The sequence below is a fragment of the Perognathus longimembris genome, chromosome 8 (genome assembly GCF_023159225.1).
Source record: "Perognathus longimembris pacificus isolate PPM17 chromosome 8, ASM2315922v1, whole genome shotgun sequence".
In the NCBI taxonomy this organism is placed as follows: domain Eukaryota; kingdom Metazoa; phylum Chordata; class Mammalia; order Rodentia; family Heteromyidae; genus Perognathus; species Perognathus longimembris.
The window spans coordinates 27496063-27510744 of record NC_063168.1 but is presented as its reverse complement, the minus strand read 5'-3'; the positions used below and the strand labels follow the sequence as shown (position 1 = coordinate 27510744).

Here is a 14682-nt window from a genome sequence, read left to right as displayed (position 1 = left end):
TCATTTGTAAAGGTTTTTTGCATTTAATTTTGCAACGAATGTTTTAATATCTCAATTTTTATTTTATTTTATTGCCAGTCCTGAGGCTTGGGCTCAGGGCCTGAGCACTGTCCCTGGATTCTTTACCTAAATTTTTAAAACAATATGCAAAAAAAAAAAATTGGCAAGCCACAGTCATACTCTGGTCCACATCTTACAAACTATGATTTTGAGAAATCAGCAAAGGACATTGAAAAAGAATAGCTGCAAGAGTAGAAACAAAACCAGGAAAAGCCAAGAAAGTGATTTTCAGAAGTTCTGCAATGATTAGTATTATCAAACGTTATATATTACATCTAGGATTAAGATACAAATTATTTACTATGTTCAGCTACACAAATTTAGCTAGGAAAGTATTTATCATATTCAGCTACACATTAGTTACACTTGCTTTCATAGGTCTAGGTTCAGAATACAAATTAAATTAAGTAGATAGAATAAGCAGTACCTAACCAGTACAGTAACAATGGAGGAAAATGGAGTGAAATACAAAGCAAATATTAAAAAAAAAAAAAAGAATACAGTTGAGACAACTACAACATACAAAGTCCTTAAAATACATAACATCTAGAACTAGTCATTGAGATTGGCAAGGTCACAGGCTCCAAGATTAATAATAAGTCTATTTCTATAATCCTGTACTGAACAAAAAAGTAAAATTTTTACAATTTACACCAATTTAAATTTTTTATCCATCAGTCTAACAAAAGATGTAAGACTGATACAATGAAAACAAAATATTGACAAAGAAGCCAGATGCTGGTGGATCACTCTGATAATCCTAGCTACTCAGGAAGCTAAAATACAAGGATTGAGGCTTGAAGGTAACCAGGGCAGACAAATCCAAGAGACTCTTAACTCTAAGTCACCAGCAAAAAGCCAGAGGAAAAGATGGTGAAGTGCCAGCTTTGAGCAGAAAAACTAACCAAGAGCTCAAGGCCCTGAGTTCAAGCCTCAGTACTGGCACAAAAAAAAAACAAAAAAAAGAAGAAATTAAACAACTGAATAAACAGAGTTTACTGAGTTATTAATATTGTTAAGATGCCAATTTGCTCCAACTTGATTTATACAATCAATAAAACCTTAATCAAAATTGCAGGCTTTTAAAATAGGAATTGACAAGCTAATTATTAGTTCTAAAATCTATAAATTCCAAGAATGTAGCATTAAAAAAGAAACATTTTCTAAAAAAGGAAGTGGGAGAACTTACTACTTGATTTTGGACAGTACAATAATTAAGAGGATAACACCAGCATGAGGATAAACCAATCAGTGGAACACAGAGAGGAAAAATAGGCCCACATATATAAGGTTAGTCTATTTTTAACACAATATGAAGAAACCCACTAAAGAGGAAAATGCCTCATAGTGCTAGACTAACAGGTAGATGCTGGCGGCTCACATCTTTAATCCTGGCTACTCAGGAAACTGAGATCTGAGGATCACAGTTCAAAGAAACCCAAGCAAAAAAGTCTGTGAGACTCTTATCTCCAATTAACCACCAAAAGAAATTGGAAATAGAGTTGTGGCTCAACTGGTAAAATGCTAGCCCTGAGCACAAAAGCTCAGGGACAGCACTGACAGGCACACACACGCGCGCACACACACACACACACTCACACACACACGAAGACTCTTACTTCAACATAAACTAACAAACTAAACAAAAAAAGCTATTAAAACTTGAAGCAATGGTTCTCAAATGCAAAATTTATCCTCTGCTTATTCATAGGACATTTGGCAATATTTAAAGACATCTCTGATGGTCACAACTTGGAAGAGTCATTGCTTCTAATGAACGTTTCCAAATATCCTGAATACATTGGGCAGCCCCACACAATTTACAGGTCACTCATCCCTATAAATCTAGCTATTCAGGTGGCTGAGATCTGAAGATCTTGGCTCAAAGCCTGCATGGGCATAAAAATCTGTGAGACTCTTATTTCTAATTAACTAGTATACAGCCAGACACAGAGGAGTGGCTTAACTAGTAGTGCATCAGCAACAAGTGAAAAAAATCTCAAGCAAGAACTCAAGGCCCTTTGTTCAGTACTAGAAAAAAAAAAATTATTCAGCCCAAAATGTTAGAACTGCTCCAGGTTCTTAAGAAATCCAGTTCTTGCTGAGCATCAGTAGCTCACTTCTATAATCCCAAGCTACTATGAAGGCTAAGATCTGAGGATCCGTTTAAAGTCATTCTGGGCAAAAATATCTAAGACTCTTATCCCTAATTAATCACCAAAGAGACAGAAGTAGAGCTGCGGCTCAAGTGGTAAGAGTGTGGCCAGCCTTGAGTGGAAAAAGATAAGGACTTACTGCACCCAGCCCCTGAGCTCAAAGCCCCAATACTGACACTGACACATACACACACACACACACACACACACACACACCACATGCACGCACATACACACATGCACACACACATGGAAAAAGAAAGAAACCCAGTTCTAAAAGAAAACATAGGAGAAAATCTTTGGAAAATAGGATTAAACCAAGATTTTTTAGTATAAAATTAAAACTTCCATTCCTTAAAATCAGCAAAATACTAAGACAAGCCACACAGGGGCTGACAAAATATCTGACAAAAGACCTGCATCTAGGATATATTAAGAATGCCTTAAAAATAATGGGAAAAGAGATTTAAACAGGCCCGTCACCGAAGAAGAAATGTGGAAGGCAACAAGCACACAAAACTATGCTCAACATCACTTAGTCATTAGGAAAATAATTTTTTTTTGGGGGGGGGGGCAGTCCTAGGGCTTGGACTCAGGACCTGAGCTCTGTCCCTGGCTTCCTTTTTTTTGCTCAAGCCTAGCACTCTACCTCTTGAGCCACAGTGCCGCTTCCAGCTTTTTCTGTTTATTTGGTACTGAGGAATCAAACACAGAGCTTCATGCATGCAAGGTGAGCACTCTACCACTAAGCCATATTCCCAGCCCCTGGGAAAATGAATATTAAAACCACAATGAAGCCAGGCACCAGTGACTCACATCTGTAATACTAGCTACTCAGGAAGCTGAGATCTGAGGATCGTGGTTCAAAGCCAGTCCAGGCAAAGTCAGTGAGACTCTTAACTCCATTAACCACTATGAAAATCAGAAGTGGCGCTGTGGCTCAGAGTGGTAGAACACTAGCCTTGAGCAGAAAAGTTCAAGGATAGCACCCAGGCTCTAAGTTCAAGCAACAACCAAAACAGAAAAAAAAGAAAGAAAGAAACCACAATGAGACACCATAATATAACTCCTAGTATGGGCAACATTAAATTTTTAAGACACTGGCAATAGGAAAAATTATTCCAACGATGCAGACAAACAAATTCTTATACACTGCTGGGAATGCAAAATAAGGCAATCATTTTGGAAAACAATTTGACACTTTTTTTATAAACATACATCATATAAGTTAACAAATCCATTCCTAGCATTTATCCAAGGGAAATAAAGACATGTCCACTGAAAACATGAGCTGGGTATTAGTTGCTCATACCTGTAATCCTAGGTACTCAAGAGGCTAAGATCTGAGGATTCATGCTCAAAACCAGTCTAAGCAGAAAAATCTGTGGTACTTCATCTACAATTAGCCAGGAAAATGCCAGATGGGAAATGTGGCTCAACTGGTAGTATGTCAGCTATGAAAAAGCTAGTCAAATGAGGGAGATCAAAAAGCCCTGAGATCAAGACCCAATAACTGGGCCTGGGAGTGTGGCTCAGCAGTAGAGAGTGCTTGCCTACTATTCACGAAGCCCTGGGTTTCGATTCCTCAGCACCACATAAACAGAAAAGGCCTTTGGCTCAAGTGATAGAGTGCTAGCCTGGAGCAAAAAGAAGCTAGGGAAACCACAGAATCTATGTTTCTTTGGGTCTGGCTCACTTCACTTAGTATGATTTTTTCCAAGGCTTTCCATTTCCTTACGAATAGGGCAATGTCATTCTTTCTGATAGAAGCATAGAATTCCATTTGGGGGGGGGGGTGTCTATGTGTGTGTATACCACAATTCCTTGATCCACTCATCTACTGAGGGGCAGCTGGGTTGGTTCCATTTTAGTTATGGTAAACTGTGCTACGATGAACATGGTTGTGCTGGTAGCTTTAGTGTGGTCTTGTGATCCTTTGGGTAAATGCCCAAAAGTGGGGTTGCTGGGTCATGGAGAGCTCTATGTTTAGCCTTTTGAGTAACCTCCATACTGCTTTCCAGAGTGGCTGAACAAATAGTCCTAGCAGATGATCACAACAGCTCAACAGCTGTGTACATATGATCACATAAGATGATGCTAAGCAAAATAACTATAAGTTATAGAAATGAGTGGTTTATCATTGTTATTTTCAATGTACTATGTGAAATTATGCCTTTTTCTTTTGTTTTTCTTCCCTATGGTTTTACCCCTGTTGTCACTGTATCTGATTTTGGTACCCTGGGTATTGTATTTATGTTTGTCTGAATCAGGGAAGAGAAGGGGAACATCAAATTGGTGAGACAAATGATAAAAGAAGAACCAATACAACAGCAATACTTATAAGACAATATGCTGTAAACCAACTGTACAACTTCAGGGAGAGGGCTGGGTAGTTGGAAAAGTGGGAGAAAAATGAGGGAGGAGGTAACAAGTTTGACAAGACATGTACTCAGTGCCTTATGTATAAAACTGTAATCCCTCTGTACATCACCCTGACAATTAAAAAATAAATAAAATAAAAAGGAAAAAAAGAAACCAGGGACAGTGCTCAGGCTCAGGACCCAATACCCAACCAATCCCCCAAAAAGTGCATGAATGAAATGTAATTCAGTAATAAAAGTTACAACAGACCAGATTATTGATACTTGCAATAAAAGCAAAATGAAAGAAACCAAATTTTTCTTTTTTTTTTTTTTTTTTTTTTTGGCCAGTAGTGGGCATTGGACTCAGGGCCTGAGCACTGTCCTGGCTTCCTTTTTGCTCAAGGCTAGCACTCTGTCACTTGAGCCACAGCGCCACTTCTGGTTTTTTTTCTATATGTGGTGCTGGAGAATCGAACCCAGGGCTTCATGTATATGAGGCAAACACTCTTGCCACTAGGCCACATTCCCAGCCCAAGAAACCAAATTTTAAAATATACATGCTGCCTAATTCTGAAAGAGCAAAACCTACAGGTCCAGAAACTAAAGGAATCGAGACTTGCCAAGATCTAGAAGTAGAAGTAGTTACCAATAAGGGGCATACTGACTTTTTTCAGGATAGCAATGTTGTCTATCTCAAATATAGTGGTGTTTAGAGCTAAAGGCCACAATTCACATGGTAGAGTGCTCTGCAAGCAAGCATAAGGCCCTGAGTTCATTGATATATAACATACATGGATGATACGTAATATACTATATTATACAACATATTATCAACTCATTTGAGGAGTGACTCACACCTGTAATTCCAGCGATTTGGGAGACAGAGAAAAGAAGGACTGAGGTTTAAGGCCAGCCTAAGCAATTTGGTAGCAAGACTGCATCTCCACCCAGAAGGAGCACACAGTGGTGCACACCTGTCATCCCAGCTACTCAAAAAAAAAATAATAATAATAGGTAGAGATTGTTCCAGGGCTAAAAGATGATGCCCTAAGTGAAAAATAGGAAATAGCAAATAGGAGATGGGAGTTTGGCTCAAAAAGGTAGAGTGTAGAAAGCAAGAAGCCCTGAGTTCAAACCCCAATACCACAAAAAACTAAAAAGCCCACTTGACAAGATATACCTAAAAGAATGTCTCTAAATTTGATTTAGATGTCAATAAAGTTGACTTTTAAAATATGAAAGAAGATATAGGAATGGTACAGAAAACATTAACATATCTTTTCACATATTTCATAGCAAACTTCTTGTGCTGCTAACAAAAAAAGTTTGCCAGTTATCTTCATACATACCTGATCATCCTCAGAACTCCATTGGCTTGTTGTTTCCAATGAGACAGAACTGGTATCAGAAATTTGTGTTCTAACATTGCCTTCATATAATGGCTGCTGCCATACGTTACAGGTCAGTGGAACAATCTGCAAACCAAAAGCAAACATAACAGAGTAGTAGCACTCAGGACTAAAGAAAGTAAAAATGAGAACAACAATTACGTAGTGACAAAGTCAGATGTCACATAGGTCCTAATTTGCATAAAACAACTCATGAGAGTTGCTAAAATTTCTATCTGTTCTGTACAGTCCCGACCTACAAAATCAAAAGCAATTTCAGAAGCAAGGCAGGTGAGGAAAAAAGCATAGAAAAAAATACAAAAGAGAACACAAAATGAGATAGATGAAATTGTTTATCTGCAATAATGGTATATAAATGTGCTAATACATTTGTTTAAAGAAAAAGTCACAGGCTGGGAATATGGCCTAGTGGCAAGAGTGTTTGCCTTATATACGTGAAGCCCTGGGTTCGATTCCTCAGCATCACATACAAAAAGGCCAGAAGTGGCACTGTGGCTCAAGTGGCAGACTAGCCTTGAGCACAAAGAAGCCAGGGACAGTGCTCAGTCCCTGAGTCCAAGCCCCAGGACTGGCAAAAAAAAAACACCAAACAAAACAAAAAGAAAAAGTCACATTTTAACCATAATGTTATTTGTAAACTTACATTATTTATAGCAAATATACCTAAGTCATAAAGAAACCAAAATTTTAAAAATATAAGTATAGAAAACAGTATGGGCAGATTCGAAATGTGGCTTAGTGGTAGAGTGTTTGCCTAGCATGCGTGAAGCCCTGGGTTGGATCCCTCAGTGCCACATAAACAGAAAAGGCCAGATGTGGTGCTGTAACTCAAGTGATAAAGTTTTGGGTAATATGCTAAATTTAGATTTAGATGATAGAACATGAGTTTAAAAGGGACCCATCTGGCAGAGGGAACCAGCAAAATGGAGGAGAGGGAAAGAGAAGGCACCAAATGAACAAACATGACCCAAGTTGTGTGTGTGTGTGTGTGTGTGTGTGTGTGTGTGTGTAAAATGACAGCATAATGAAACCCACTAGGCAATGTTAGAAAATGCATTGTATTTTGATAATGAACTGGAAGTATATTCTACACATCTATGGAAATCAGAGTACACACTAATCAAAGACTGCATTGCACTTTTGGAAATAACACAACGAAATCTCTTTCCTCATCTGTGTAACTAATGTAAGCTAATAAAAAGAAGGGAGACAAAGAAGAGGAGGAAAGAAATCCCTTTATACAATTAATCTTTGCTTAAGGGGAAATTTTTTAAGTATACAAAACATTATGCCATAAAAATATTAAAATACACGGAACTGGTAGTTCATGCTTGTAATCCTAGCTACGCACAAGGCTGAGGATCATGGTTCAAAGTCAACCTGGCTACGAAAGTCCATGGTTCCAAGCCAACCTGGCCAATAAACCTGTCAATAAACTACTCAAAGCAGCTGGAAGTGGCACTCTGGCTCAAGTGGTAGTCCACTAGCCTTGAGCAAAAGAAGCTCAAGGACAGCACCCAGACCCAGAGTTCAAGCCCCAGGACAGGCAAATAAATAAATAAATAAAATAAAATACTGTATTATCTGCCAACCCACCGATTCTTGCCTAAAAACTACTTACTTTGGTTTTGAAAACTTCTTCCTTTGTTAAGTAGATGCTATACCTGGAAAAAAGTGCCCAGGGCTTTGGGCGGGCCCTTTAAGCAGCAACTATCTGATTTATTTTACAACCTGCACTGGACACGGACAGACACACACACGGACACACACATGGACACACACACATATACACATACATACATACATACACATACACACACACACACACACACACACACACACCTTTCCACCCCTTCTTTGCCACTGATTAAAGTCTGATCTGATCTATTGAGATCTCTGTCCCCTTTCCTTTCATCCACTTGATCTTTCCTAATAATACCTACCTTTCTTCCTTTTTCTCTTGCTTTGTCTCTATGTCTCTTGTGTTATCATATTAATGTTATTTTAGGGTTTCTCACCACTGGCACTATTGACTGGGGAAATGTTATGGAAGATCATCCTGTATATTGTAAAGTGCTAAACAGATCTATGTACTGACAAAATGGCCCCAGAAATGTCACCACAGCCAAAAATCTCATGAGAATCAAAATGGTTATAGAGGTGAGACTATATGATATAAATCAAAACTAAAAAAATAGGTATAAAAGATAGATACAGCCGGGTGGTAATGACTCACATTTGTATTCCCTAGCTACTCAACAGGCTAGAATCTGAAGATTCTGATTCAAAGCCAACCTGGGCAAGAAAGTCTGAAAGATTCTCATCTCTAATAAGCTACTCAGAAAAGGTCAAAAGTGGTATTGTGGCTTGAGTGGTACAGTGCTAATTTTGAGTACAAAGTGGCATTGGGACTGTGCCAAGGTCCTGAGTTCAAGCCTCAGGACTAGCCAAAAAAAAAACAGATAACTACATTATAATAAAATTATCAGCTCAACTAGAGGATATAGCAATTTGAAATTTTCTTATGCCTAACTTTAAATATTGAAACTATCTTATTAAGAAAACTAATTTCGGGCTGGGAATATGGCCTAGTGGCAAGAGTGCTTGCCTCGTATACATGAGGCCCTGGGTTCGATTCCTCAGCACCACACATACAGAAAATGGCCAGAAGTGGCGCTGTAGCTCAAGTGGCAGAGTGCTAGCCTTGAGCAAAAAAGAAGCTAGGGACAGTGCTCAGGCCCTGAGTTCATGGCCTAGGAGTGGCCAAAATAAAAAGAAAACTAATTTCCCATCAAAGTGAGAAATTTGAAAACATCTTTCTCATAGACAAACAGAAAAAATTACTAATATAAGAGTAATCTTGAACTACTCATCTTTATAGACAATTTAGCATTCAACAACTAAAGATTCTTCTCCAAATAAAGAACATATGCAAAAACAAATTTTACAAAACTATGAAGTTAATCTCAACTAAAAATTTTTATCACCAGATCATACTCTAAATATATAATTAGAAAAAAACTATAGAAAAAAAACTAAAATTCTTTTCTCTACTCTTAAATTTCTAAATACCTCATAAATTACACTCAAAACTAGAAAATAAATGAAATTAAAATTCTTAAATAAAAATTGTTACAAGAAATACTATATCTCTCAGATGAGCCAAGTAATATGATGGAAAAAAAACAGAAAATAAAGTATTTATTTTTAATTTCTATTAAGTATCAAATTTCATGGGATAGAACTAAGTTGTACTTGGAAAGGAACACTTTCTTTTTTTTCTGCCAGTCCTGGGGCTTGAACTCAGGGCCTGGGCACTGTCCCTGAGCTTCTTTTGCTCAAGGCTAGCACTCTACCACTTGAGCCAGAGCACCACTTCCAGCTTTTTCTGTTTATGTGGTTCTAAGGAATAGAATCCATGGCTTCATACATGCTAGTCAAGCATTCTACCACTAAGCCACATTCCACATTGCCAGCCGAGGAACACTTTCTTAAATGCATTTATTAAAAAATAAAACTAGAAAATCAATGAGATAATCCTTCAAGAAGCTAAATGCTAGGCATTGTAATGCCAGTACTCAGAATACTGAAGCAGGAGTATCTTAAGTTCTGGCTAACATGAGCTATAATATATAGTGAGACTTGGCCTCAAATAAAATATTTTAAAAGATGAGGGCTGGGGCATTAAGTGGTAGAGTTCTTGCTTAGTGTGAGAAGAACACCCTATCTATCAAAGTCATTTGCTTCCTGTCAAAAAAAAAAAATTCTGTCATCTTGTGATAACTGGTTTTTCTGAAATGTTCAGCTTTGGCCAGGTGGCTCGGTCCTTGTTGATTACATTTTAGTTGCATCCTTTCCTGCTTCATTTTTAAGGTATCCTGTTAGATGTTTCTTGAATTTTAGTCACATCCTATTAATTTAGTTATATACTTTTGCAATTGTGAACCTGAACTCACTCAATCTGAGCAGAGGGGCAGTTAGGGATAAAGGAACAGCCTGCCTACTCACAGTGTACTTGCTTGCCAGATTTTTGGCTGATGGCACACCCTTCTGCAGAAGTAAACCTTGCCTTGCCAAGTTCCTTTTAAGTTAGTGTCATTCCTACATGGCACCCCAACATCCTGAGCTTTTTATTTTTTTGCCAGTCCTAGGGCTTGAACCCAGGGCCTAGGCACTGTCCTGAGCTTCTTTTGCTCAAGGCTAGCACTCTACTACTTGAGCCACAGCACCACTTCCAGGTTTTTCTGTTCATGTTGTACTGAGGAATCAAACCCAGGGCTTCACGCATACTAGGCAAATATTCTACCACTAAGCCACATTCCCTGCCCCTGAGCTATATCTAACAGCAAACCAAAAGCCCTGAGATCAAACCTAACTACCATCAAAAAAAGTTTTTTAAGAAAAAGAACAAAGGGGTCTGAAAATATGCCCTAGTGGCAAGAGTGCTTGCCTCGTATACATGAAGCCCTAGGTTTGATTCCTCAACACCACATATATGGAAAAGGCCACAAGTGGCGCTGTGGCTCAAGTGGTAGAGTGCTAGCCTTAAGCAAAAAGAAGCCCAGGATAGTGCTCAGGCCCTGAGTTTAGTCCCAGAACTGGGGGGGAAAAAAAAGAAAAAGAACAAAGAAAACAAAAACAGAAAAGAATAAATCTTAATTAAAAAAAAAAAAAAAGGCACTGGTAGCTCAAGCTTATAAGCCTAGCTACTCAGGAGGCTGAGATCTGAGGATCACAGTTCAAAGCAAGCCAGGGCAGGAAAGTCTGTGAAACTCTTATCTCCAATTGCACTAAAAGCTAGAAGTGGAGCTGTGGCTCAAGAGTTAGAGCTCTAGCCTTGAATGGGAAAGCTAAGTGACAGCATCAAGGCCCTAAATTCAAGCCGCAGTACTAGTGATGATGATGATGATGATGATGATGATGATGATGATGACGACAACAACTACAATGACAAAAAAAATTGTAAAAATAAAGATGTAATCAACAACCAAATTATGGGGCCGGGAATATGGCCTAGTGGCAAGAGTGCTTGCCTCATATACATGAAGCCCTGGGTTCGATTCCCCAGCACCACATATATAGAAAATGGCCAGAAGTGGTGCTGTGGCTCAAGTGGCAGAGTGCTAGCCTTGAGCAAAAAGAAGCCAGGGACAGTGCTCAGGCCCTGAGTCCAAGGCCCAGGACTGGTAAAAATAAAAACAAAAAATAAATTCTACATATTTCACTTTTGTTTTACAGTAATTACATTTGTGAGGATGGTATTAATTTTGTGCTCTTGTGTATGTGATAATGTGGGATGAATAAGATGATTAATTATGAGATATTCTGATTCTGTAATTCTTTACACATTTGTGAGCCAGAATTCCTAGTAGAGAAATAAGAAAATACAAATGTAATGTAGAAAAGATTAAGTAAGCCATATAAATTGAGATTGGAAGTATCAGTATGAACGCAAGTCCTTTTAACTTTAAAATATGTACATATTTTCTAGTTTTGTCCTTTGAAAAGTCCCTGAAATGATGCATACAATAGTAAAAGCATTGGTAGCTCTCATATTGTTATCTAGACCATCATTCTCCACTTAAAGCAATAAGGGTTTCCTGAGAAGTGACTGATTCTGGTTCTAGGCTAGAATATACACTGGGTTAAATCTAGAATAGACTTTTTATAGCACCAGCAGCATTTGAAATCAGTGTGGAATAAGGATAAGTATATAGAAAGTAGCTGAATTAGTAATTATTTTTCCTTCTATAGCAAGGCATATTTCAGCTTAGCACAGTAGACACAGACTATGTACTAGAAAAGAAATCTCTTTGCCTAATTATAGGGAAGTTGTGAAAGGGTAGAAAACATCTAGTTGCCTGTAATAATTGGAGGGTCCTGGGCAGGGAAATTACATTTTTGGACTAGAGTTTAGTAAAATTTATAGACCAATAGTGTTGACAACTGTGACATGCTTCTTTTTTTTTTTTTTTTTTTTTGGCCAGTCCTGGGCCTTGGACTCAGGGCCTGAGCACTGTCCCTGGCTTCTTCCCGCTCAAGGCTAGCACTCTGCCACTTGAGACACAGCGCCGCTTCTAGCCGTTTTCTGTATATGTGGTGCTGGGGAACCGAACCTAGGGCCTCGTGTATCCGAGGCAGGCACTCTTGCCACTAGGCTATATCCCCAGCCCTGTGACATGCTTCTTAACATCCAGTGTACAAGAATTAGTAGGTGGTATATTAACATGATGATTTTGGTTCAGTACATCTGGGCTAGAAGCCAAAGTTTCACATACCAAAAAAAGAAAAAGGAAAGACCAGGCAACAGTGGCTGAACTCTGTAATCCTAGCTATTCAAGAGGCTGAGATCTGAGGATCTCAGTTCCAAGCCAGCCCAGGCAGGAAAGTCTATGCAACTCTTATCCCTAATTAGCTGCCCCCCAAAAGGTAGAAGTAGAGCTACAACTCAAATGCCAGAGTGCTAGCCTTGAGGGGGGAAAAAAAACCTCAGGGATAGCACCTGAGCCATGAGTTCAAGTCCTGAGGAATGCTATGAAATCTTTTGTCATTCTGCTTGTCCTTCCTGGGAAAATGACTCATCTTTCTGCCCAGCACATCCACAAGGTATATGCTATCCTTCCTTTTAATAGTTGTCTTGTATATCAGATTTACTGTTGCAGTATCACACTGCTTGTATTCAAGTAAACTTTATAATGGCACAAAAAAGTAGTAATACTTCCAATTCTAATTTGACAAAGAGAAGTTGTAAATGAAAAAGGAAGATATTTTGAGACCACATTTGCACAATTTTATTATGCATATTGTTATATTCTATTTTATTACTTGTTATTATTGCTAATCTTTTTAATTTTTTTAATTTTTATTTGTTTTGTTTTTGTTGCCAGTCCTGGGGCGTGGACTCAGGGCCTGAGCACTGTCCCTGGCTTCTTTTTGCTCAAGGCTAGCACTCTACCTCCTGAGCCACAGCACCACTTCTGGCTTTTTTCTCTATATGTGGTGCTGAGGAATCGAACCCAGGGCTTCATGTATACGAGGCAAGTACTTTACCACTAGGCCATATTCCCAGCCCACTAATCTATTTTATAACTAGTTACTCAAACCTTAAAATAAGTATTGTAAAGAATTCAGAATAGCTGGGTGCCAGTGGCTCATGCCTGTATTCCTAGCTACTCAGAAGGCTGAGATCTGAGGATCACTGTTTAAAGGCAACCCGGGAAGGAAAGTCTGAGAGACTCTTTTCTCCAATTAACCACCAGAAAATTGGAAATGGTGCTGTGGCTCAAGTGGTAGAGTGCTAGCCTTGAGCTGAAGAACTCAGGGACAGTGCCCAGGCCTAGACTTCAAGCCCCACAACCGACAAAAACAAACAAAAAAGGAACAGAGAATGTAGTGTTAGATACTAGTGGTAGTTTCAGACATCTATTAAGGTTCTTAGAATTGGCCCCTGACAATATGGTGGAACTACTGTATCCAGAAAGCAAAGACTGGGCCTTCAGAATATAACAAGCAATTGAAATCTTCTCAGCAGAACTGAGAAGTCTCCATAACTTATTGAATATTTCCAGAGAGTTCTTTGGCAAAGGACTGGTACTGCATCTGTCCGGCAATGTTAGCAATCTCATTAAAAAAGAAAAAGCACTTTTCACTGCAAAAAATAAAAAAATAAAAATAAATAAATTCTAGGCTTTAAAAAAAATCAAATTATGGTGAAAGAAAAGAGATTATAGGTGGAGGAATATAACAGAAGATCTCAGGAAATCAGGAAAAGGGTGAAACCCCTATTTAGGGGCAATAAAAAAAAATTTGAGTATATGGAAGAACTGGAATAAAATCACAAGCACAGATCCATGGTAGACATCCTCAAAAAAACGTTTGAAAAGGAATATTCATGGGCCTTTACCCAGGCTGATTAAGGAAGATGTTCCCTTTTCACAGAACCAATCTGAAATCCCCCCAGGTCATTGGTTGTTTCTTCAGATGCCCAATTTTCAACAAAGCACACAGAATAAAGAAACAGGAAAATATGACCCAATTGGAGAGACAAAATAAGTCTGTATGTATTAATCCTAAAAACACAGAAGTCTCTGACTTGCTTAACAACAATTCTAGAACTGTTTTAAGCATGCTAAAGGAGAACAAAACAAAAATCAGGGAAATGGTACTTGAACAAAGTGAAAATATAAACATGTAATCAACAGGTTATTTTTTAAATGACATAGCTTAGTTTCAACGGCTCACACCTGTAACCCAAGCTACGCAGGAGGCTGAGACTTGGACAAGCTTCAAAACCAACCTGGAAAAAAATGCCTCAGACTCTATCTCCATTTAAGCAGCAAAAAGTCAGACTGGAGTTGGCTTAAGTGGTGGAACACAAACTGTGAACAAGAAAATTGAACAAGCACAAGGGCCCTGAGTCCCTGAATTCAATACTCACCCTCACCAAAAATAAAAACTCAAAACCCCAGCTAGGTACATGTTTGTAATCTCAAAGTTGGAGGCAAAACTGAATTACAACATCAAGTTCAAGGCAAGCCCAGAGGCTCACGCTTCTAATCCTAGCTGCCCAGGCCCAGAACTCAAGCCCCAGGACCAACCAGGAAAAAAAAAAAGTTCAAGATAAGCACATACTATAAGCAAGACTGTCTCTAAATTAATTAAAAAATTAAAGCTGGTAACCAGTGGCTCAGACCC

At 38.5% G+C, this 14682-nt stretch overlaps 1 protein-coding gene across 1 annotated transcript in view; it reads right to left on the bottom strand.

Moving 5' to 3' along the window:
• Alms1 (ALMS1 centrosome and basal body associated protein) overlaps nucleotides 1–14682 on the bottom strand; it is a 146751-nt gene that overhangs the window by 120136 nt on the left and 11933 nt on the right. Inside the window, exon 2 of the mRNA XM_048352749.1 lies at nucleotides 5929–6054. Within this exon, the coding sequence (XP_048208706.1) occupies nucleotides 5929–6054 (126 nt within the window). The remainder of the gene's footprint in view (nucleotides 1–5928; nucleotides 6055–14682) is intronic.